The following is a 24672-nucleotide window of genomic DNA, read 5'->3' on the forward strand; positions in this document are numbered from 1 at the left end:
ATGGTATCAACCAGGCTATGATCAGAAAAAGGAAGGGAAGGACACAAAATGCTCGGCTACATTAACCATAAAGTGATGTTCCCAGCATCGTTACATAAGAAGTATTGAAATGTTAGAGGAGAAGGGTCAATTTATTCCTACTTAATCACAGGCAAAATATATTTACGAAAATAAGTAGAGTCGTTAGCTCTAAGAACTGCTGAGTGGAGACACTTGCAGTATTTACATAAGGATGCTGTTATTCAGCTAATGCTGATATATTCATGTTTAACACACAAAGTAGTCAGCCAGTGCCCATCATTCTTATATAGGCATATTGTGTTTACTGGTATTTTATTAAAAAGCCAAACCCATATATGCAAACTAGCCATGCAGCTCCAGTGCAAAGCTTTTGTTTTATACCTCCACGCCTACTCTCAAAGCACTGGAATAGGTTGCTCAGGGAAGTGGTGGAATCACCATCCCTGGAAGCATGTGGATGTGGCACTTGAGGATACGCTTTAATGCTGAACATTAAAGGTGGTGCCTAGGTTAACAGCTGGACTTGATGATCTTGGTTGTCTTTTCCAACCTTAGTGATGTTATGATTCTAAGGGTCCAAATACTTTCCTAGGGCTATGTATTTCACAAACTTCCTCTCCCCATATTAGGTGCCCCCTTTTATCTGGGGTGCCTGAGATCCACATCAGCCTGCCAAGGACACCTCCCTGAAGGGCTAGGCATCTGACTGTGCAGGGGATGGAGTGTCTGAGCTGTGGGTCCCAACCTCGGGCCATCAAGCCACATGGGAAGCAGCAGTTTGGAGGGGTCAGTGGCCTGACAGCTGCAGCTCCTCCCTTAGTCAGAATCAGGGCTGGGATCTGGCTGGAGTGTGGCTCCCCAGCAGGGTGGTCATTAAAATGCTGCCTCAAGCCTGCAAGTACATTTCCTTCTGCATTGGAGAGTGCTGGATGCTGTGCTGATGCTCATTAGCAAGTGACAACAGTAGCCCTGGCTCCCTGGCAAACATCACGCTGCCCAGAAGGGCTAACCATGCCAAAGATGCTCCTGGAAGCAGCAGCCTCTCCACGGGGTGCTGGTACAGCTGTGCCAGAGGGTCTCAGGCAGCTGTGGCGAGCAGCACAGCTCCCTTCCTCCCTTCAGCTCATCCCTTCTCTTCCACTGACCTCCTGACAGTGGGACAGGGCCTTGATCCCACAGCACTGTACCCAGCCCTCTGATCTGGTCTATGGTATCCGAGAAGTGGAATTACAAATGAGCTCACATTCCCTCTTCCTTCTCTCATGTCAGCACTTGCAGCTGAGGCTGGAGAATGGCTGTTTGCTGACACCCTTAAGAGCTGGCTCTGCTCCCTCCTAGCTTTCCACTTCTCCTGGCTGCAGGGTTTGCTCCCTAGAGCTGAACGCCTGCCTCTGGTCAGACTATCTGATGACCTTTAGTTGGAGGGGGAGGAAATGCACTAAACAAAATGAAAAAAAAAAAAGAAAAGGGAGAGTATTTGCAAAGTGGGAGATCTGAGGAATATAAAAGGCAACAGGCTGAACAAAGGCCCAAGTCTGTGCAGAAGACAGGCACTCTCAGAATAACAAACACTGTCGTTTAGTTACTATGGTAACTTGAGAAACACAATGAAAACAGCCACAGTCCCTAATGATGAACGGGCCCTGGCTCTGAAACACTGAAATCAAGATGCTGTAGATGTATACCTGGCCTAGCACACCTTTCCTGAGCATCTTACCCGGTACTCCATGTCGTAGCTTGGCAAGATGATGCGACCTTCCCTCCACTCCTCCCCTTGGTCCTCCGTGATGACCCACAGTGCCTTGTGCTCCTGGCTGGCTTCCCGCCAGACCCGTAGCATAACCCCATTGCTGCCCCATGCCTGGTAATGGAAAACCATGCAGACAGCACTCTGGGGCAGATAGATGGCGGGGCTGATGAGTCGGGCTCGCTGTCCTTCCCGCCTTCCACTGCTTTGCAGCTGCAGGTAATTCTTGACATCTGTTCAGAGAGGAAAACACCATTATATTATTTTCTGCAGCCACTGGCAACAAGGGTCTCACCTCCTGAGGGGGCTTTGGCAGTGCAGCCTCATGCCTGCAGAAGTGGGGTCTCACACCAGCACTCTCTGTATGCTCATCCAGCTGTGCCACCGCTGCACCCTGTGCAGCCCAGGCAAGGCATCAAGTAGCCTGCTTCCCTCACCAGCCACCACCCTCTTGTAGGAGACCAACAGCAAAACCAGAAAGTGGTAAGATGAAGACTGACATAATTAGGAGAAGTTAAAGAGCAGGAGCAAGCTACTGTCAGAAGAAGTGATGCCACAATAATTGCATCGGCAGGAGGTATGTGTATTATTCTTCTGGGAGCTTGCTCAGTGAACAAGCCTGAGGTGGGTTTTTCTAAACGCTGGTGTTGACAACTCTTCTTGTTTAGAGGATACACACAACAAAATGGAACCCTGGCTCTCAGTTTTTCCCTAATACAGGAAAAGAGCCTCTAAAGCACAGCCCAGAGGAAGGACATGCTCCCAATGAGTGAAGCATGCATAGGTGATGACTGGGTGGTTGCAAACTTGAAGGTATTTGAAATAAATACAGCAGAGGATTCAGTTGCTTTAATACTACATTTAAATTGTACCATGCTTTTTGTCAATCCTTGGGGAGGAGATTTGATACGTCTGATATGCCAGGGGAAGTTTAAGGCTGAGACTGGAACTGCAGATATTTGATCTGAATACCAATAGCAGCAAAAGCCCACGGATACAAATCCCTGGGCACAGCTGACTTCATTTGGGATCAGTGGTTTCCAGCCCTCTCTGACAAGAAGCCTCCTCAAGGAGTTTCCCATTTGCAGCTTGGATGTCTGAAGTCCCTTAGCACAGACTGAAAGCCAAGTCAAGCTGAAGTGATCCTTACCTGTCCCCCCATCATGACCAACATCAGGACAGAGTCCCTTGGGTTGCTCTGACTGCAGTGCCTGCAGTACAAGGCGATACAGACAGGCCAACTACAGATATTGCTGGATTTTGTATTTTGCTCAACAGAGGGATGCACATACTTGCCCTTGCTAGACAGTGGGCAAGTGCCACTGGTGCTTCATGCCAGAATGTGCCAGCCCTCCTACAGCCTAGGAGGGTTATCTCTGCTCCAGGACTGCAATGAAGGGTCTGTTGCTTCCTTTCCCCATCTCTTAGCCTGCTGTGCTTGACAGGCAAAGCTCTGAGCAGCAGCTTGCCTCCTGCTTGCCCTACTCTCTCGGCGGTTTCAGTGCCCACAGCAATGGCAAGAACAGCAGTGTCTGCACTTAGAATGTTTGCAAAGCACACTCAGAACACCTTCAAAACTTAAACCAGAGAGACCTGAACTTGGAATCCATTGAAAGACAGGTCCCACCCAGGAAATGGCAGCTGGCCTCGCTGCTGCTCAGCAATCAGGTGACATCCCAGCCCAAGGGAGATCTATCAATGGCCCTGGCCCTGTTGCAAGTTTGTCACTGCCAGAGAACTGAAACTAACCACTGTGAGTTGGTTTCTAAAATAAATTTAGGACAAGACAACAGGAATATTTGACAACAGTCGACTCCTGGGATGTATGATCAAAATATTTCAACAGTGTATCCACTCCTATGAACTTTCACTGATTTTACTGTGTGAAGGACAAATCTGTCCCTGACTGGCCACATAAAGAAAGAGCAACATTTTTTAGCAATATTTTCCAGTACCTGTGAAATGTACCTGGGCCACTTGGCACTTTACGCCAACAAACAGTAGCAGAAAAAAAGATTAAAGTATGTTTGCCCACTCCTGCCTGAGTGAAATCACTTGAAAAAGTACCATGCCGTTCTCTAATGGAGGAGTGTTCTTGTGATTTACCTCAGAGTGGTAGTAGTGGAGGAGGAGATGTGGGAGATAAACAAGTGGAGGAAGGAAAAAAAAGAACAAGCTGTACTCCATGCCTAAGGAGCGATAAGGCATAATAAGTCATCAAGGTCTCCTGAATTAAAATCCTCTTTTTGTAATTCACTACAAGCCTCTTCAAATAAAAAAGCAACAACAAGAAAAAACCAGCAACAACAAACAAGGGAGAATATCAGACCGTGGTCATACACTTATCTCGCAGCTGAAATGGTCTCACAGGCAAATCTTTAATAAAAGCACCAGCCAGGCTCAAGAATGATCAAATCCAGATCCTCAAAGTTCAGGACCAACCTTTGGTGCCACTGCCTAGGCAGCTTGATTGAGTGCAGGGATGCAAGCCATCCTTAGATCCACCCAAAGCCTACAGCTGACCTCAGGGGACTATGTTAATTGTGCAGCTGGACACCTCCCACCCTGGGAGCTGGTGGGACCCAGTGTCACTGCCTCTGACACTTCAGCAAAAGAGCCTGTGTGCATCTGAATCACATCCCTCCTGCCAGGGTTGACACCGCCCTTCTGGTTGTTCCCATTCCTATCAGACTGCAAAATCATAGAAACTCCTCAAATCCAGCCAAAACCAATGCTCCCCTCAGCCACACAGGACCTTTCAGAGTCCCAGGAACCCTCCATCTCCTGTGCTCCCTGCCCAACTCTTGCTGGGCCACACAGAGTTCTCCAGGACCTACTGGCAGTCCCAAGGGCTGCAGGAAGGCTTAGTCTTCAGGTGATGAATCCAGCTGCTCCCCTGCAAGTAGCAGTGGGTTTGGGCACCACATGCTCTCACTCCTGGTACCAGTTTCTGGAGTGAAAAGCTGAGCACAAGCAGGTATGACTTTTTATGTCATTTGAAGATGAAATGGCTGGATCACTCTAATGGCTAGCTGGACCTTTGGAAAAGCCCCACGAATTTGCTGAGATTGACTGAATAAGGGCATTGTGGAGCTAATTGTTGGAACAGCATGTGGGAGCCTGGTGGTTCCAGCAGTCACTCTGTTTGATAGAGTAGATGGAAGCCTTTGGCACAGAAAGCACCTGAGAGGCTGATTTTCCCTGTTAAAACACTTGAAGGGAGCTTTGCAACGATGAGCTGATCAATTCTTCCAGGATCAGAAATGCATTTTAATCTCTTTCCCAGAACTTTGCTTTGCAGTCTCTATTCCAGCTATATCCCCCGCAGAACTGGCACTGGTAGTTCAAAGCACTGGCTCAAAAAAAGGCAGGACAAACCTGCTCAGGCATTTTACCACTCTTTTGCAACTGAGGCTATGGCATAAATCTCATGAAGATTTATGGGATCATCTGGATGTAGGGGAGCCAGTAGTATGAACATGGAACCACCCCAGCCAGATGACGGCAGAGCCCCTCGTATGTGCATGGCAGTGAGTCCCGGATAAATCACCAGCTGGGGTCTGCAAAACAACCATCTGGCCAACGCGGTTTCCTCTTGGCGCACCTGTCCCCTCCTGCTAGGAAGCCATCTGAGAGAACATTAAGGGCAGTGGGGGATGAAGCCTCACAGTTTGGGTCAGGCTGCAAGCACAAGATACAGCAGCCACCCTCTCTGCAAGGTCAGCCTGACTGTGCTTGGGTCCTGCATGTTTCACCCTCTCTCCCAACAAAAGCACCTTCCCTCATGAATCTCAGCAGAACATATGGAGGTGTTCCAGCAAAACATGTGGGGCAGCAAGTACACAAGCAACTACTGAGTGTTCAGATGCCCTCTGCATTTCCCCCTCACTGGATATTGTTGAATTACAGCTGCCGCTCCCATGGAGGGACCACGCTGAATTGCCTTCACTTATGTCCCTCCAAAGGTCACTGCACTCTTCTTCACTGCAGAGTTTATTTTGCAGTGTGCTTTAGTGGCAACACCACACTCCAACAGCAGCCACCTCTTGTCGGTCAAATCCCATAGGTTACAACACTGCTCCAGGCAGTGTCTTGCTGCTTGCATAGCCCCAAATACCACCCCAACCATGCTGTGTCACAGCCAAGGAGACATCCCAGTGGGCCCTGATCCTGCCATTCTTCTGGGGCATGTGAGTTGGAGGCTGCATCAGCTTTTGCCACTCCCGGGAAGCAGATCCTCTCAGATCCCCTCAGGGGATCTGGTAGCAAGGGAATGGCAGCTGCATGAATATGCAGATTGAAATTGGATAGTTATTATATTTTTAATTTTTTTGGCAAATCATGCAAATTCACCTTAAAAGGCTGCTGCTGTAATTTCAGTAACAGGCCTCTCCTCAATGACAGACTTTCATTTACCAAACGAAGTCAATCCTCCATAAAGCTAATATTTATATTAACTAGATCATTGTGTCTGCTGGAAAATCCCCTCAATTTTGATTATGTGTTAATTAGCCTGCCAAGTCCTTGCCATTTCAGTCTCTAAATCAGTCCTTCAAAAGGCATAAAGCCCCACACTTGCCCAGAACCAAGCTTTCCGCCTGCTTTCTGAAGCCTTTCTAATGGACCAGCCATTACATCCTCTCAATTAAGCCTCATATCCTCAACAGCACTGTGCAACTGTGAGTCCTACAGGAGCACAGGGAGGGCGCAGTGTCCCTGACAAATCAAATGCCCATTAGAGCCTGACGTTTATGCTAAGTGAGCTGCCTGTCACTGAGCTTCATCCTCCGTCCTCTGGCAGCCCAGCTGGCACCCTGCATGCCCCTACACGTAAGGGTGTGTGCAGACCCACCTGTGCCCAGTGTTTGTGCACGCACCACTGAGGGCATCAACCACTTCCACCGCACAGTCTGCTCATTGCTGCTTGCTCATGCTTGCACACGCTTTCCCAAATCAGGCTCTGTGACTCACAGGCTGCTGAGGCACTGCTGTGAAGCGATGGAGTGGTGCCCACACTAAGGTTTGAGAGATGGTGGCTTGCTTTCTAGAGAGCATTCCAGCCTGGTTTTTTAGGCAGGGTGTGTCACTGGTGTTTGGGTCCAAAAAGTGACTAAAGACTCGGGCAAGCAGTGAACAAATGGGTGACCCCAGAGGAATGGTTTCTTCTCCTCTGCCTCCAGCCCAGCCCAAGTGAGTGAGAGCTTTGCTGGAAATGCAGGGGCAGACCATGGCCATACCCCTTTCTCTCATGAAAGATAGTATGGACACAAAGACAGACACAGACCAGCCCTAGCCTGCAGCCAGGGAACTCCCACAGCCCAGCTGACACTCAGCAAATCTCTTGTGAGCTGGGTGCTGGGGTGTCCCAGCTCTACCAAGCTGCAGGCGGCCAGGGCACAAAGGACTTTTTAGCATTTGCTGTCCTCACTGTGCAAACAAGAGTCTGGAGAGACCTGTAGAGCTTTGCTGAGAGGCAATCAGCACCACACATGAGGGGAGTGAGGTGAGGCAGTGCTGGATATGTGGTCTCCTTCCCACAGTGTGCAGCTGCCCACTCACTGCACAGAAGTGCTTGACTTTCACACTACCCCACATGTAAAATTCCTTCCTACTTCAAAGAGAAAGGATTGACCCTTGAGGTCAAAATGTGTCCCCAAGGCACAAGCCCTGAGATTCTCATGAGAGTAAGTGCAGACCCAGTTTAGTCCAGCCCTGCTTGTTAACACCATGAAAACCTTTCTGCTGGTTTGGACACAGTAGAATCAAGGCCTTCAGGCAGCAGTTCTCATGGACTGCAGGAAAAATATGAAACTTTCCCTTTTAAAGATCCCATGGGAAAAATAGAAGAATGGTAAAGGGGTCACCCTCAGCTTAAAACCAGCTCAACATTTGTTTCTCTTAAAAAATAAGCTCTTACGAAACTCCAGAGCACTACAAACACTCCTCTGCTGAAAACACTTTGAAACAAATAAACCTTTCCCTGCACTGCCCACAACCCAAATGAGCAGCATTCCTGACCCTCAAAGGCAGCTAGGCTGTGGCCAGAAGAGAAGCTCTCAGTGGGTTTTGCAGCCCAACCCAAGAGCTGTGTGGTCAGGAGAGCTGCAAGGTTAAAAGTGCTTCCTTTTTTGTGTGCATGTACAGCTGCCAACAGCCAAACAACACAGGGTTCACAACACTGCCAGGGCTCTGACCCTGGCGCCATGCTCGCCTAAATGAGAAGCAGTACATGGTAAAGCTGCAGACCCCACAGTGCTCTTCTAGGACCACAAGGTATTTGCTTAAGCACTGCAAGAAAAGAGAAGGAAAAAAATAGGCAAAACACACCCATTCCAGCTTTTCACTGCTGGCTTATTAGTGTAGCATCACTGAGAGCAATGCAACCACACCTGCCACCTAAGGATATGACCCAGGATCTTTACACCCTTTAGGATCAAGACTCCAGTGAAATTCAAAGATGGTGAAGAGTTGAGGTGCCCAAGTTATCAACTCAGATTTATTTTCAGGTCTTAAGACCTTTATCTTGACACCAATGGCATGCTGCCATTGCGTGCAGCAGGAGGGGGGATGAAATCTCATTGAAACCTGAACTTGTTGCTCCTTGAAGCTTGCTAGGTGCAGCTAAGGGGAATCTTTCTAGGGATGGGAAGCATCTTAAAGTCCATAGAGGGAAAAATCCTGGCAATCTCCTGTGGGGGCATGGAAAAGGGAGCCAGTGGTATTTTCTAGGCTTGCAAAGGGCAGGTAGCAGTTGGAACCATGCTGGGCTTCTGCTGAGCTGGGCACTTTGAGTGCACTTTCACCAATGAGGTCCCCAGACGTGTAATGGGAGACTGCAGGAAAGGACGCTGGAGTTAATCCATGGTGCGAAGAGCCCAAGGAACACAGGGCTAAAAAAAGAAATGCAGAGCTGCCTGAAAGAGTATCCTGGAAATAAAAATAGTGGAATGAGAGCAGTGGGTGTCTTGTCAGTCTTGAGAACTTCTCCGTGCCAAAGACAAGGAGGAATTGCATACAACGCATAAAACGAAATTGGGAGATATCTGAGGAATTTAGGCTTGTCTCTCAGCAGACTTTTCTAATCAAGTGCCTCACAGAGGATATTTCACCATGGTCATTTCCTTCCCCCTCTCTCTTATGTAGACTGAGCCAGGGCTCCTCCTTTCATTATTATTTTTTCCCTTTTAATTTTAATTTTTGTTTTGCTATTTTCAAAAGAAGCAGAAACACATTCCACATGGCTCTTAAAGGCACAGCACACTTCCTTGCTACCGTGGAGCAGCCAGGCCTCTAGCCTGGGCCAGCACCTTTAAATCAGGGTAAATTGGGCTCCAGCAGCTTTGAGTTCCTATTAGCTTTTGCCCTGTCTCTAACCAAGCACAGCTGCTCTCCTTCACCCAACTGCTCACCCCAGGGTGGGGAATTCATAAGTAAAGACCACCCCGAACAACAGCTTTTCATTCCTTGCTCCCTGGAGTCTGAGCATGAATTTTCTAAGTAGAAACAAAGTGCTGGAGGGAGAACGAGGGAAAGGCAGGGGAAGAATAGGGGAGTGTGAACCAAACAATGCTTTGATTCTGTCCCCACCAAGAGCTGGCATCGCCTCTTTTTCATGTTTCTAGAGTTGCTTTTAAAAGCTGCGCGGGGAGGAAAAAAGCAAATACTTGCTTCCTTTTGTGTCATGCCTTCTTAATTTCTAAGAGCAGGACCAAAGAGAGGCATGGCAGTGACACCTTTGTATCCCGACCCCTCTGCAACCCTGTGCTATGTGGGCAAGGTAGTGGCAGAGATGCCCGGAGGGCACAGCCCTGCCCAACCCATCCAGGAGGCAGATCCCATGGCAGCACCAATGACGACTGCCCAGCCTGTGCTTGGTGTCTGCTGCTGACTTCCTCTGCTGATATGGGAAAGTCACTTCAGCCTCCTGGAGCCACTACCTTGTCCTCTTCCTCTGCCTGTACAGCCCGTGACTTGCCGGCAGTGCCTGAGCAGCTGCCTGCACCCCAACAGTGCTTTGCTGCCTGACTCTGCACAGCACTGTAAGGGAGAGCTCTCGCACAAAAACAGATTACTGAACTCAGCAGGACAACGTGCCCCAGCCCCAGTGATGAGACCTTGCAATTCATAACTGAGAAAAAGGAGAGAGAGTAGAAGAAGTGTAAAAAACAGAACTGCATGCTGAGCTGTCTGAGGCAGCACCAGCCTCTCCTGGGCTACAACAGAATCTTCTAAGAAACTATGGCCAACTAATTGTAGGGAGACTCGGGGGAGAGGAAATGAAATGAAAAATTGAGTCTGAGTTATAAAAATAAGTAATTTTTATCCTACTTGCAGGAGACTTATATTAATTAAACATTATTACAGAGAATGAGATGGGGAGGGTTATTAAGTCTGGGGCTGGCTGTAAGTGTTCTCTCCTATTGCCTGAGGCTCCACTGAGCTCCAGATATTAATCTTCTAAAGCACTCAAATGCTGAAGAGATAAACACTTGACATATGAAAATATTTTTCTCCATAGCAGACACTGTGTCCCTATGTCACGCCAAAGAATTCGTCAGATGTCCATATGGGCTGCACTTACAGCATTACCGTGTCTCTTAGAAAAAAGCTGAGCACCTCAGGAGCTGAAGGGAAAAATGATGTGTTCATTTGTGTGGGGGTGATTTGTGTGTGGAGATGTAGCAGATTCTCCTCTTCCCATATGTTTCTAGAATACATATTTTCCTCTTTAGCACTGCCTACCAGGTGTTGGCTGCATGGCTTTCCAACTGGCTGGCGGCACTGCCAATCTGGCCAGCGACTCTGCCAGGTGGCTAACAGGTTCGCCTGAATGTTTGCATCTCGAGACTCAACCTTACCAAGGGGAGGGCGAGGAGGAGCCCACAGCATGCACGGCTCCCTGGGAGCATGACACGCAGACACTGGAATCACCGGGCATCAGGGCAGAGCTGAAGACAGGTAAGATCGGCCAGCTCCCCTGGGGGGAGTCTTGAGTTTCACGGGCAGTGACTGATAGTGAAGTGATGCTACAGTGACGCAGTCTACTGTTACAAGGAAACTGGCAAGTGTTCTTCAAGACAACCATGCCACAAAGTCAATGAGGGATAAGGAAAGTGCACTAGTCTCGGGCTGAGTTCCAAGATGTGAAGCTGATCAATGTGGTTGATCTATCAACCACATTGCCAGAGGCAGGCTCCCTTCCAACCCATGCCAGCACATCTCAGTGAGGTCCTCTGCCACATTCATGAAAATCTTCTGCTTCCAAAGCATGGAAGAGAAAAAAAGTCAAACAGCAAGAAGATGGCATTTTCAGCATTCTTAGGGCTTAACTAATTCTTCACTTGGAGGAGACTGAAATCTAACCTATGCAAGCCCACAGTACAGAATATCTGAAGACTATGGGCAATCTGAGTAACATATGGGAGGAAGAAGTGCATTCTGAGGAAAAAGCACTGGATCCTACAGAAGACATTTGGGTGAGGATGTGGAAGAAAGCCTGGGCTAACCTTCACAGCCACAGGGGGTTCAAAACCCACTGCTGGATTCAAGGCTATCTCAAGAGGACAGTTAGAATAATTCAGTGCCAGTGGTCACAGTCCTATAAATAAATCATGAACCATAGAGCAAAGCATCTGAAAGCTTCCATAAAAGAAAATGTTCAGCTCTGCACAGCCTTCAAAACTTGTGATAGCTGTGCGATAATCATTTATACTGTTTGCATGGAGAAAGCCCCATCAACTCCCTCTTCCCTGCTTTAGTATTAACCATCTTACCAGGCACAGTCTCAGGGCTTGGTTCAGAGTTGCCAATCCAGGTGCTTGTAGGCTGAAAAGACCATGTATAACCAGTTGCCAAGTCGTGTGACCAGCCACAGAGGTCTTCGGGAAGATCAAAGTTGCAGTTAAAGTTTGCAGGGAGCTGGAAATCTTATAAAAAGAAAGAAAAGCAAAATAAAGTTGGATTAAAAAATGACCTACCCATGAAGGGTTGCTATTGAAAACCAACTGAAAACTAAAATAGCTTGCAAGCCATCAATATCAAAGAAAGCATGAAATCTCACTCATACTGATGCTTTTAACCTATCTCACACTTCCTCAGCTCCAAGGATCAGCCTTAAGTTCTGCATCATCAAAATGTTCACACCATGTCCTGTGGCTAATCCACCAAAGTAAGCAAATATAAAAGCAAGCACCAAATGCCTCCAGACTCTAATCTAAGCACCTTCTCTTCATCCCCTAAAGTGGTCAATATTAAATGCCTTTTAAATGTCAGGGAAGAGTGCTTCCTGAGTGCCCCATGCTCAGCAGTTCCTGCTCTGACTCCAAAAGGAAAATCTCAAGTGCTCCAGAAACCCAGCTCCTGAGTGACAGATCTAGCCACTTGCACCAGACGGGAGCTGTCTGTCAATGTGGAGAGCTGTCACTCACCGCTTCCTACCTTCTTGTGGAAATGCTACCAGGGAAAATGTGCGGCCACCATGAGCTCAAGCTTTTGGATCCTGAGTGAAAGGAGACAGCCTCTATTTCTAGCTCTGCTATGGACTCACCACATGGTCTTTGGGAGAGTCATTTAACTTCTCATCTGTGAAACAGAAGCAGAGCTAATTCCCCTGTGACAACAGCTTTGAAAGCTCTGGAGAGCTTTCCTGCAGAGACAGGGCTGTGGGCAGGCGGGCACATGCCAGGGGCTGCATGTAACAGCGAGCCAGCTGCTGGTTCCATTGGTTGAGGGAAGCAGTCATAAGGCGTGGAGGCTCCAGAAATGGCCTGAATCCATCCCAAGCACTCAGTGGACATGCACGTCTGAGCCTAATTATAGGCCAGGTTTTTCCTGAGCAAAGAGGAAGTTTTAAATCACAGTGCCCACAAAGTGAGAGAGAGCAAGAAGGAGGTGAGTGACTCCAGTGATAGCCATCAAGGGAACTTTGCTGCAAGGGGCAGAGGGCTTTTTTTTTACATGCTCCCACTCCAAAATAAAACAATGGAGATCATGGATCTTTTTATTCCAATCTCTCATACCCTGGAGAGTAGCATTGTTTCTGTTTGGCTGTCATAAATCTGATTGTCCAGAGAAACACACTCATTGTTTCATGGAGTATGAGAATGAAAATTGTTGCTAAATCTGAGGGAAGTTAACAGGGAGGTTGGTTCCACGTTCCACAGCATACTCTGCTTGCTCTCTTGCCCTGGACTGCACCCAGGAATCTTGTTGTTGCAGAGACTATTACTGGCCTAAATTTCCTCTCAGCAGTTTTCCAAGTGCCTCAACGGTTGCAGGGTTGCACAGGCTTATCACTGAGGCAAAGCAATGAGAATCAGGCCCTTTGAGCTACTTCTGTAACTTGCATTCCCAGAACTAAACTACAGCAGAATCCCCAGGGGAGGTGTGAAAAAGCCAATTAATGTTCTTTTTTGAATTTATTTATTTAAAAACCCATTAATTTTTCCTCTGGGACTGAAAGCTGAAGTGACAGAAGTCCTAGGAGCTATCTCAAAGGATAGTTTGTGAGATTCTTGTTGAAGTCCTTGTGTAAATGCTCCAGTGCTGAGGCCCAGGCTCTGCTGTCGTGCCCAGGGAAGTGCATCTCCTGCATACTGCACTGTACAACTAACCTTGCTCAGCTCTGACAAGCCCTCTTCTCTTCATCTGGGCATTTCACAAACTTTAGATGCTCACATTGCCCTTGCAAGGAGCAGAAGAATATGATGTCTGCTTGTACAGGTAGGGATCTGAGGCAGAGAAGATCACCCTCTCCAAGCACCGGCTCTTAACAAGCACAGCATGTAGTCTAAACTAACATTTGGCCTCTTCCATAGTCAGAAGAGGCAGGCAAGTGCCACAGATATCAAACCATTTCCTGTACATCTGACAGCCATCTAAGACTGCGCGGATGAAATCCTGCCTGGAGTGTTACTGTTCCTCTCTCTGCTGCCTGCACAAGGAGCCCAGGCTGTTCTCCTACCTTTTAAGCCACTGATATTAGGGAAGATGATCCTTACACAGATAAGTGTTCAGGACATTAGTCTTCGATAAACATTGTGATTTACTCCCACAGTTGACTTCTGCAAAGGAGCCCTGCATACCAGGCAGTCTGAATCTCTCCTCTGAATCACCTTCTGAATTTATGACATCCAGCCAAGGGGATCTGGAATGCAGGTGGCTCTAAACAGGGCACTAAGTGAGTTTCTTCAGGTCATGTAAGGAGGCTTGGAGAGCAGCTCTTTGTGTCTTGTACTGTAGGGACACATTTAGTTGCTATCTCTTGCTCTTCTGTCCTTCCTTGATATAACTTATCAGATTTTGGCAGGTTTTGTTTATGGGTTGGTTTGGGGTTTTTTTTATCCTGGCCTATCACTAATAATATTACCCTAAGCTTTCCAGGAATCAGCCCTATGTATAAAAGCTAATAGGAAGATAAGAGTATTTTCTTAGCTCTTAACCCATCATTTATTGAGATAAAGATGTGCTGCTCTGATACATACCCTCCTCATCTCCACAGCTATCACCACACTCAGTTGCATCTTCATCAGTTGGGTATGGGGTGGTGGTCTCTTCGCTCTTCAAAGTGGGCACCAGTGTCTCTGCAGTGGGCTTTACATCTGAAAAAAAAAGGAGTAGAGATGCTGTTTGCAACAGACAGTACAAGAAGCCCAGGTATTACGAAACAAGGGAAAAAATCTTTTTCTCATGTTCTTAAAATGGCAGGAAGAGATAAAACAAGAATACTATGAAATTTCCACGCGCTACAGATGTCAGCATGGTTTGAACTTCAAGTGAACTGTCTGTTTCCATATGGGAGTTCTACGGATTTGGAGTTCCTGTTGGACACACTACTTTTTCTCTTAATTTTTTAATCTACAATCTACACTGGTGTTGGCAATCCACTTAGCTGTCATTACTGGATAAGTGAGATCACAGGCAGAACATCTTTTTCTTTCATAAAGGCATATGACACGTTAAAAAAAACACACACAACATTCCCAACAATTGTGCCAATTTATAGAACAAGTCACTCAAACCCACAAATGATGTAACCGCAAACGGACCCAGAGGATCCCCTAGTGCGCTCTGGCTCACTGCAGAAAGCATCTGGTTTCACACTTCAGGCTCCTGACTATGCCTTCAAAGGGTCTCTGTCCAATTTCCCTTTCTCCAATGTGGTCCATGTGAAAGAACCTCCAAGCAGGTGTCAGGGGAAATTTAAGCAAGAAAGGGAAGGATATTAAGATCAACAGTAAATGACATTAGGTTCCAGAAAACTCTCCTTTTATGGGTGCATTAAGTGGAATACAGCAGGCTTGATTCTTTCCACTTCTAAAAAGAGGCAGCTTTGCTCAGTTATGTGTGATTGTGTTTCTTTGTCGGCACCCTTCAGGATATCATTTAATAAAGCCATAAGCAGGAGGAAATGGCTAAATACATTGAATATTTTCCATAGGCTCCTTTCAGCCCTGTTATTTTCCTGTTATTAAACATGTTGTACGTAAACCCTCAGTGTTTTTTTTTTTTATCTTTTTTTTTTCCCCAGTGGCTGTCTTTTGTTCAGGATAAAATACCAAATAACCTCAAAGTCTTTTAATTTGTAAGTTCAAATTTGTTACAACCCCATAAAACTCCAAATGCAACCAAGAAGCAAATTGCAAGCAGCCAGGCACAGAAAAATGTCATAAAAAAAGAAAAGAAAAGAAAAAGCAGCAGGTAAAGGCAACATATCAAAAGCTGAGAGTTATTTAGAGCTGGTACATTTTTTTAGATTGTTGTTCCTGTATATTGAGATTTATGGCTGAAATGTGACAATGTGGAAGGACCTTGAAAGCCAAGTCCCATATGGGACACAGATGCTGAGCGGATGTAAATCAACAGTGTTGCATCGCCCTGGACAAGCCGCAGAAATATATCTTGAAAAATCAGTTACCATGGCAGAGCCGCAACACGATGGTTACAAGAGATAATGAAAATAGCAGGCAGGACAGCGTCATGTGTGAAATGGAAAGTGAAAAAGAGAGGTCTCGCTTGCTCGCTTTCTCTCCCTCCCTGGCCCTGCGAGTGTCTGTGTGACTGGTGGTAACTGCTAATCAAAATGCAAAGTCACTGAGCAATTGAAACCAGATGTTTGGAACTTCAAAGGAGAGAAATCCAGCTGCAAGTGAACATTCATCATTCTCCACTCTTCTGAAGAAAAATTTTGGCAGGTCTTTGAAAGAAGCCAATTGCTGACTGCCTGCTTCCCAATTATTGAGTTACTAGCCAACTAGTTTTGAGCCCAGTTGTGGCTGTTACCTGTTTAACTTGGTAATTAAGATGTTTATTGCTGATAAGAAATAGAAACAGCTGGGTGGGGTGCACAAGGGCTTAGACCCTAACTTGAATATATTTTTAATCAGCTTGTTTTAATCCATCTCTTAATCTTGTTCCCAAGCAAGTGCGACTGCCTGGGTTTTTGCAGCCAGTTCTGTAACATGCCTGGGTCCTCCCAGCAAAGGAGGACTATATCTTGCTGTTGTCAAGGGCTGCTGCATGTAGCCAGCCTGGATTAAGCATGCAGATAATGCCATGGGCTATCTCTGCTCCCCAGGTTGCATCAGGGATATAAATGCTTTTTATGACATGGTGAATCCACAAGATTACAAGCCCTGCTCTGATTACAAAGCCTGTAGATTAATAAAGCTATGGATATTTGTGATTTGGCAGTTGAATTTTAAACATTACAATGTGCAAATTATTACCCAGACTGGGAAATGACTGTAAAGCACCCTGCCTGGAAAAAACATGGGCTGTTGCTACTGGTATTGAAACTGAGTGTGGACATAGATGTAATAGAAAATTTAGACCAAAAACAGCATAAGAAATTGAGGATGACAAACCCTTCTTATTCTCTAATTTGGAGGAATGCAGTGGAAGGGCTGACAAATACATGGTTAGAAGTCTTGTGTGACTGCCTCCCTTTATGGCAGTGATGCAGTGCTGTGATGCACCAGCCAGCAATAGTCTGCAGAGATCTGGCAGCTGGAGACTCCTGGAAGCTGCAGGAAGCAGCAGTGTGGGAGCTGCCCAACCACTTCTTCACAGAACCTCAGCTGCTCTTGCTTGCATGAAAACCATGGCACCTACTTCTCCCACAACATCCTAAGATGTTGTAAGATTTAAATTAAGATCTAATCTTGATTTAAAGTTTAAATAATTTACAATGGATTCCCAGTCCAGGATATTTACCATTGACTTCAAAAGTGACAAACTATCATTATTCTTAGTGTGTACGTGTCTTGTGTGATTTGCTTTAAGAGATTGTAATGCATCTCGTGGCACATCACAGGAGGAAATGGTAGTAAAGGCTCCACAAAAGCTCTGTGCCTTTTAAGCTTCCTAGAATGGGAATTCTTACAAGAAAATGCCTTCTACAGATGTGTTTATAAAATGGAAATCATACCTCTTTATCACCGACATCTGGAGACCAGATTCAGATTTAAGCAGATTATTAAAAAATAAAACAGATTAAAAAAGGGGTCAACTAGCCCCTGGCACTGAAAAGTTAACATCAGACCAAATCACCCATTGGGTGCATTTTTTGCTTTTGGGGATGAAACTATGGAGCAATCACCACCACTGAGCCTCAGAGGGTTAGAGGCACAACCTCTACTGATCCCAGTGAGTGTGTTAGACAGTTTTCATCTCTGTATTAAAAACAATGGTGGTTGCAAGGCATACCATGTGTGAAAAACAGGTAGTCAAAACTGAACAAACTTCCCTGGTCTTAGAGATGGCATAGAGTTAAATCCCCAACCTTGTCTGCAAAAGGGAAGAGAAATAACCTTAAGTTTGCACCTTGCTGGTTTAGTGCCTGACATGGCCCCAGTGCAGCCAGTGGGCAGAGGCGTAGGGGTTCCTACCTGTCCAGTCACAGCCCAGCACCTCCAGACGCATTCCTATTCCTGCTGGGGACCACCTCTCTGGGTGCACTCGGATGTACTGTGCAGGAACAGGGTCAAACCTTCGGACTTCAGGGATATCATAGTGGATGTTGCCTTCAAAAAGCTACAGAGAGAGAAAAGGCAAGAGATGTGTGCATCTCACATGCTCTCAATCAGACCTGATATTTCGTGTCTGGCAGGATGTAGCCACAGTTTGAAATAGTTTGGCTGTCCAACTCCAGGCCATCGAGCCCAGATGAGCAGAAATTGGGCTGTTCCTTCTCAGTTTCAAGAGGACAAGACAGGCTATTTCTAAGAAACTCGCACAACGTCTCCTGGCCTTTGCTTAGAATCCAAGGGTCAGATTCTGATCTAATCCATGCAGGGGAAGTCTGGGGAATATCCACTAACTTCACACATAAATGAGATCAGATTCATCCTTTGGTAAATAAAGAAGCTACTGCATGTTCTAAGATAGTGTAAATGCTTAGTTTTCTTCACAGTCCAAGTACTGCTGCTTTTCAGCTCACATGCACGAACTAAAGTCTGTGGGGAATAAACAGAGGACTATAGATAGCATCAGCCCTCATTTGTAGGATCCGGAAAAATTAAAATTTACCCAAATTTTAAGCAGATGAGTTTGCATAAAAACAGAACAGGCAGTAGCAGAGAATTCATTTAATCCTCAGGCCCCCTACCACACTCCCATACCACTAAGCAAAAAGATAATGGGGAATTCCAATGATATAGGAAAAATATGGGGAATTTCAGGGTCACATCAGTGTGGCAGAGAGACTTCAGATACAGCAAATTTCCCAAAGAGAAGTTGTGATTCATCTTCCTCTTTTAGAGGTGTGCAGCATGACAGCCACAACTTTCCTCTTAAAATACATAATTAGTGTCAAACATCACAGACAGCCCACACCATCTTGTGGGCTCTGACCTGCAGGAGCTGGGAGAACCAGAAGGTGATGTCCACATCCCCATGCCTGGTCCACAAAAGAAATGAAAATTGTCATCCCTGGGGAAAGGTGGAACCTACAAGCCTCTAGGACAGATGGGGAGCAGCACCAGGGGATACAACCTGGGATTTCATGGTGACAACCCAAACTCCCAAACTCTGTGGGAGTGGACAGCCTATTTCCCAATACCCCATCAGGCAGATTGAAGCTAGTCAGAAACATATCCTGTTCTGTAGCTGCACCAGACAGTGCCTACCTTGGCTTGCATTGTTTTGGGGTCCTGGATGAAGTCCCAGTCCTTTCCATTCATGCTGTAGGCCACCTTAAACTTCTTCACAAAGGAGCGGGACTCAGTGGTGGTCACACTGTCCCCTCCACGAGCCCCCTGAATAATGACGCCTTTGATATTCTTTGGGACACCAAGGTCCACCTGCAGCCACTCCTCCCCAGGCTGGGCTTGGGGGACACGAGGAAACCAGCCTGAGCGGCTGCTCACCAGGCGGGCCATGCTGGGAGACCAGTCGTAGCCTCTGATGGAAGAGGCAGAGATCTGCGAGTCAGGAATGAGGCCAGAAAGCATTCCCAGCAAGTTGGAGCAAGGTGAATCTGCAGGGAAGGAAAGGACATGAACAGTCAGAGTAGCTGAAGGGAGATGCTTGTGGTTCCCTCCACAGCTTTAAGCTCTGGACACTAAACCAACACCAACACTGGGAATTTCCCCCTTTGCATCTGGGACCTGGGTCCCTGTCCCTCCAAGTGCATCCCATGCCATGGGTGCTCCCATGCTGCTCTAAGTGTCACCATTCCCACCCCAAGCAGCCATGACAGTAGCAAGGGACAGAATCGCAGGACAGGCTGTTGTAGAGGCAGAGAGGAGGGCTGAGGCCAAGGGGAGGAAGGAACCCTCACCAGTGATGCGGCAGCCATACAGCTCCAGCCTCAGGGCGATGCCGTTGTGCCAGGTCTGGGGACGGATGCGCACGAAGCGTGTGAGCAGTGGGCTGTGGATCTTGTTGAGAACCACCTCTGTGGCATCCTCGTTGGCCTGAAATGTCTGCAAGGGAGAGGAGGCACAAATACTGTTACATCCTCACCAGATCAGCAGTCAATCTCATCAGGGAAAACCAAGGAGAGGCCTTCTGGTTGGGGACAGATTCCAACCAGGGCAAGCACCCAGGGGGTGGCAGGGAGATCTGAGCCACCGGCAGGACAGCATGATGGATGGACTCACCTATCAGGCAGGACACCAGAGAGCTTGCTGCCCCACAGCCTCTTACAGCACCCCAAGGCACCTTGGACTTTGAGTCCTCAGCTGCTTCGAGCTTGCCCCCAAACCTAGAGCTGCTCCAAGACAAATGACCAGCTGTCCCCAAGTGCTGTGTGAGATCTTGCCTCCCCTCCGCAGGTAAACAGGCTGACATCCTGACACATCCTTGCACTGAGCTCCACCACAAAATATCATGTGAAAGCAGTGATGTGAGCAGGAAGGATGCCACCTCTGCCTGGGGTGACAAGCTGCTGCCTCAGCCAGCCCCTCACCTCTGCCTCTCCTGCACACATGCACCCCGCCACACGGAGACAGCCCACCACACAGAGACAGCTTTTCAGGAGAGTTTATGATCCCACACAGTATGAAAAGGCTGCTGCCTTACCAGATGGCCATAATCAATAACTACCAGATGGATGTTAGATCCACCCCTTCTGCCCATTTTTTTAATAGGCTGGACAAGGACTGCATACTTGTGTTTCTGTTTCAGGCTGCAAAGCCATAGCAGGGAAGAAAAGGAAATACTCAACCCAAGGGTAATTTTCAACCCTTTCTCTGCTCCAGCATAAAGCTCTAGAGCTCACAGACTGAGGCTGCAGGCATTGTTGGCTTTTCCTCCAAGCACGCAGGCTCTTCAGGACAGGGCTAGAGCATCCTCCAGCCTCAGCCAGGAGCCACATCCATAGTGAGATATTGGCTGGGTTCTTCTGCAGGCTCCTACCACGCATATGCGTGCTAAGCACAGGAGTTCCCACTAAGTTTATCTCAGAGGAGAGCAGGAGAGTGTAATCTCTGGCACCAATCTCCTGTTGGAGGCAAGAGTCAAATGATTCAACTGCAGATCCCTGTGATCCAGGACAGAAGAAGGGGGTGAGGCAGCATCCTGGCCTCTTGCCTTAAATAGCAGTTAAGAAGCATTTTATAAGCCTCCCGTGGCTCTAGGCTTGCAGACAGCACATGTTACTGCTCTTCTCCCAGGATCCAGCACGCCAGGGCATGCAGAGGGTGTTTACAGGGAGGGACAGTAGCTGTTTGCAGCACGCCAGTTAGCTCTGGGCTGACTCTGCACACCACTGCCCAGCCCGAGACAACAGCACTCCTTCAAGGCAGGGAGCAGGTATCCCACAGAGAGATTTGGTTGCAAATCTGGCTGGTAATTGGGATTTGGGCTTGATGTGAACTTGAGCAGAAATGCTAATCTAGAGAATATATATCATGCTGCTACCATTTAGCAACACAGCATGGTTTATATGTTTTTAATATCCTATTTTATCCTGTCTGACCCCACTTCCCATCATTTTCCTTGCTCGGCAGACACCAAATAACCTTTTTTTCCAGCAGGAGGGCTATAAGAAGAGTGGTTACTGTGAAACACACTCCAGGAATGTATGTGTGCGTGTCTCTGTTTGTGTGTGTGTCTTGTAAACCTGTGGCAACACACACACACACAGAGTCTGAAAGTATATATTTACACACCACAGCAAAGCCTCCGGTGTTATGCCAACACAGAAGCTGACATACAACACCTTGCCTCTGAACCTAACACTGGAGGACAGGAAATGTTTATCTGAGCTGGTGCAACTATTTTAGCACAAGGAGCAGCATGTCAGGTCAAGCCAAAGGCCCCTCTGTCCCAGAGGGTGGCTCCTGATGGTGGCCCCAGCAGATGCCCAAAGGCAGGAAGTCCAGTGGAGTCTTCTCCTGGCAACCTTTATTCACTTCCTACAATCAGCAGTGTGAAGACTCCATGAGCCAAAGGTTGCATATGGACCAGCATGTTTAACAGTCACTGACGAGGTTTGCTGCTCTTTTTGATTTAACATATTTCAAGTTTTGTTCTTTTTTAGCTCACTTCACACATACGAGCATCAGGGGCCAGAATCCAAATTTACACCAGCATAATTTGTTGCTGACTTCTGTACAGTCAAGCTTGACAGAAAGCAGAAGCAGGACTGAGCCCAAAAATTTTATCACTACCACATGCATTGCTGAAAGCATCTCTTAGACGACCCTGGTCCCAACAACTTGCTTCCAAGGAGAGCAACCTCAATTCTGCTTTAGATTTAGAAATCGATAATTTACTCAGGCTAGATCACATTCAACAAGCTATGAACTCTGAATCTGGGCCATGACACTCCAGATTGCCAGTCTGAAAGGGCAGAATCAGCACCTGACTTCCAGTTCTGGTATCATCTGCACTGGCAGGATCCATTGAACCTTCCTTCTGAAAAGCCGCAACTGATCACAGCAAGTCATCGCTTCGCACCTCGTTCAGCACAACGGAAAGTGGCCATTTTCAGAGGGCATCTGCTTAGTGCTGTTAGAGACCTGGGGTCCTCCTGCGTGCCCAGTCTTTCAGCCTCCTTCCCAAGTGGAAATGCACTGTGAGCCCACAGGTCCCGATGCTGCTGACCAGGGTCTGACCCTGTGCATGTGGTTTCTCTGCACTGAAAACGCCGATCTCAGAGCCCCAGCACACCATGGAGAGAGTCCCATTGACTTGAACAGGCTCTACATCCTGCCTCAAATTAGCACTCACAGCATAGGAAGAACTAGCAGGAAAATGTGTGAAATTGGGAGTGCCAAGAAAGCAAAGATTTCTTCCCTCTTACCAAAATAGAACATTGCTATTCCTCCCATCCTATCTGCTTCCCATCCCACTCAGCACATATTTTGAGCCAAGTCTTCGAATGGTGTAAATCAACATATCGCCATCGAAGTATAAGAAGTCACAGTAATTTACACCAGTAGAAAAAAAAATACCTGGCTGTGATCTAGGGAGATAGATAGATAAATAGATATACACTCAGCAGAGAGCACACATGTGTATGCACATGAACACACACTGAAGGGTGTCTGTGCCAGAAGACGGATGGGAAAGCCATTAACAAATTAAAAGCACCTTCCATGAAACAGTCAAGGGAACTCGTTTCCTCTGCTGCATCAAAAAGCTGCCCATCTCCTCCCCATATACTGTATGTTTACTTCCGTTTTAGTCCAGACAGCAGTTGTACACGTAAAATTAAATTGAGAATCAATGAGAGCTGACCTGCTTAATTAATTTGCTGCAGAAAGCAAGTGGTGGGAGATGATGTCTAGGTTAGAGTAGGACTGTGAAAGTTTTCCCGTGTGGATACACATGCAAGATCCACACCAACACAAGTTATATTTTTGATATGCTGGAACCGTCATAGGGTGACGGGGGAAATTCTGAAGCTACATTAGTTCCAGTGGATATGGGAATTGTGCCACTGGCAGTTTGGAGTGAAGGGAGTGAAGGACAGGGAGACAAAAAGTACCATGAAGTTGAAGAGGCAGTGAATCAGGGAGGGGGGAGGGAGTAACCTCTCTCCTGCTCTATTTATTATGCTGCTTGGCCACTGTGCAATTTCTTGGGGAGCTAAAGAAAGGAGCTGAGGGAGGCAGAGGAGAAGGCCAAGGATGGCAACAGCCCTGCCTTCGTCCGTATGTATGTATCTCTTTGGACCCACTAGATTTACTGCAGGATTATGTTACTCCTGTGGAGACAGAGCCCTGGAACAGAGCATGCTAACAGGATTAGGGCTTCAGGATTTAGACAGAGAAGCATGAAGGAGAAAAGTAGGGGAGATTATTTTCCTTGTCAGATAGGAAAGGCATAAAATGGAGCATGTTTGATGGTAGGAGAATTCTGGCTCAAGTGGAGGGTGAATAGTTCTGGATTTATTAAATCCAGGAACAAGGAGTTAAAAGAAAAATGATACTTGGCAACATTCAACAAAGCACAGTGTCTGGGCAAGGCACAGTGTACTGGGTTGGGCTTGCCAGCTCCATGTCTTTGAGAGGCTCCACTCAGATTTGGGAGTCATCAGGGACAGGAGGAGTGGCACTGTGTTAGCCTGCAAAGGAGATATCAGGCCTAGAAATACAAAGCTTCAGCCTTGCTAGGAAAGCCAGGGCTGTAATTCTCCCCTGGTACTGCACCAAGTGTGAATGCGCAAGGCTGCCTTTCCCAAAGCCTGATGTCTTTGTCCTGCCTGCAAAAGCAGCAGAGGAAGGCTGGGACCTGGATGCTTCTGGGCAAATCCTCTGCACCATGATGTCTCTGTGCAGAAGCACTTGTGGCATTGTGGCTGATCATGCAAGCTTTTCCTGAATTTTCCAAATAAAACCCCCACAGGACTGAAAGTTTTTCTCTCTCCTCCCAGGTGAATGAATACAGGAGACCCGATTAAGAACTGAAAAGACAGAGAAACACTCCTAAGAGAAGGCACAAAGGTCTCCAAAGAATCATCCTCAATATTGCCTGCCAGCACCAAACACCTCTGATGTCCCCAGCTCCATGTAGAGCTGAGATATTTGGCTCTTTGCAGCAATTCAACCTTTGTGCACCCACCAGCTGAACTACCACCTAGGAAGGTTAGCTGGTAACAAGCACAAAGCAGTCAAAATGAGTAGGAAATGAAAACTGTACAGCTGGATCTTGCTACCATTTCTCATCCATTGACTTCTACAGGTTCTGAAAGCAAATGTTTCAGTTGCATCCTCTCATTTTACACATAGAGCAATGAAGGCAGCAAGAGCACTCATCATGGTCCCAACCCACCCCAAATCCTGAAATCCATCCCATCTCCCAGTCCCTCACCCACTAGATTAGCTGATCTTCACAGTTTTTAAGACAGAGTGGCTCAGACCACACAGGAGCTGGAACCTGAGACCTACAAAGAAGGAGGAGGCGGATCAGAATGGACAAGCACTTTGTTTTCTGATAAAATCCTCAATAGCTGA

General features: G+C 47.0%; 1 protein-coding gene across 3 annotated transcripts in view; it reads right to left on the minus strand.

Annotated features, from left to right (window-relative positions):
* NRP2 (neuropilin 2) overlaps nucleotides 1–24672 on the minus strand; it is an 89008-nt gene that overhangs the window by 23451 nt on the left and 40885 nt on the right. For all 3 annotated transcript variants that reach the window (XM_064660621.1, XM_064660620.1, XM_064660622.1), the window contains exons 8-13: nucleotides 19548–19692; nucleotides 18895–19244; nucleotides 17656–17800; nucleotides 14251–14367; nucleotides 11542–11694; nucleotides 1739–2001 (exon numbers count right to left, since the gene is read on the minus strand). In XM_064660621.1, the coding sequence (XP_064516691.1) occupies nucleotides 1739–2001; nucleotides 11542–11694; nucleotides 14251–14367; nucleotides 17656–17800; nucleotides 18895–19244; nucleotides 19548–19692 (1173 nt within the window). The remainder of the gene's footprint in view (nucleotides 1–1738; nucleotides 2002–11541; nucleotides 11695–14250; nucleotides 14368–17655; nucleotides 17801–18894; nucleotides 19245–19547; nucleotides 19693–24672) is intronic.

This window comes from Pseudopipra pipra, chromosome 7 (assembly GCF_036250125.1).
Source record: "Pseudopipra pipra isolate bDixPip1 chromosome 7, bDixPip1.hap1, whole genome shotgun sequence".
Lineage (NCBI taxonomy): Eukaryota > Metazoa > Chordata > Aves > Passeriformes > Pipridae > Pseudopipra > Pseudopipra pipra.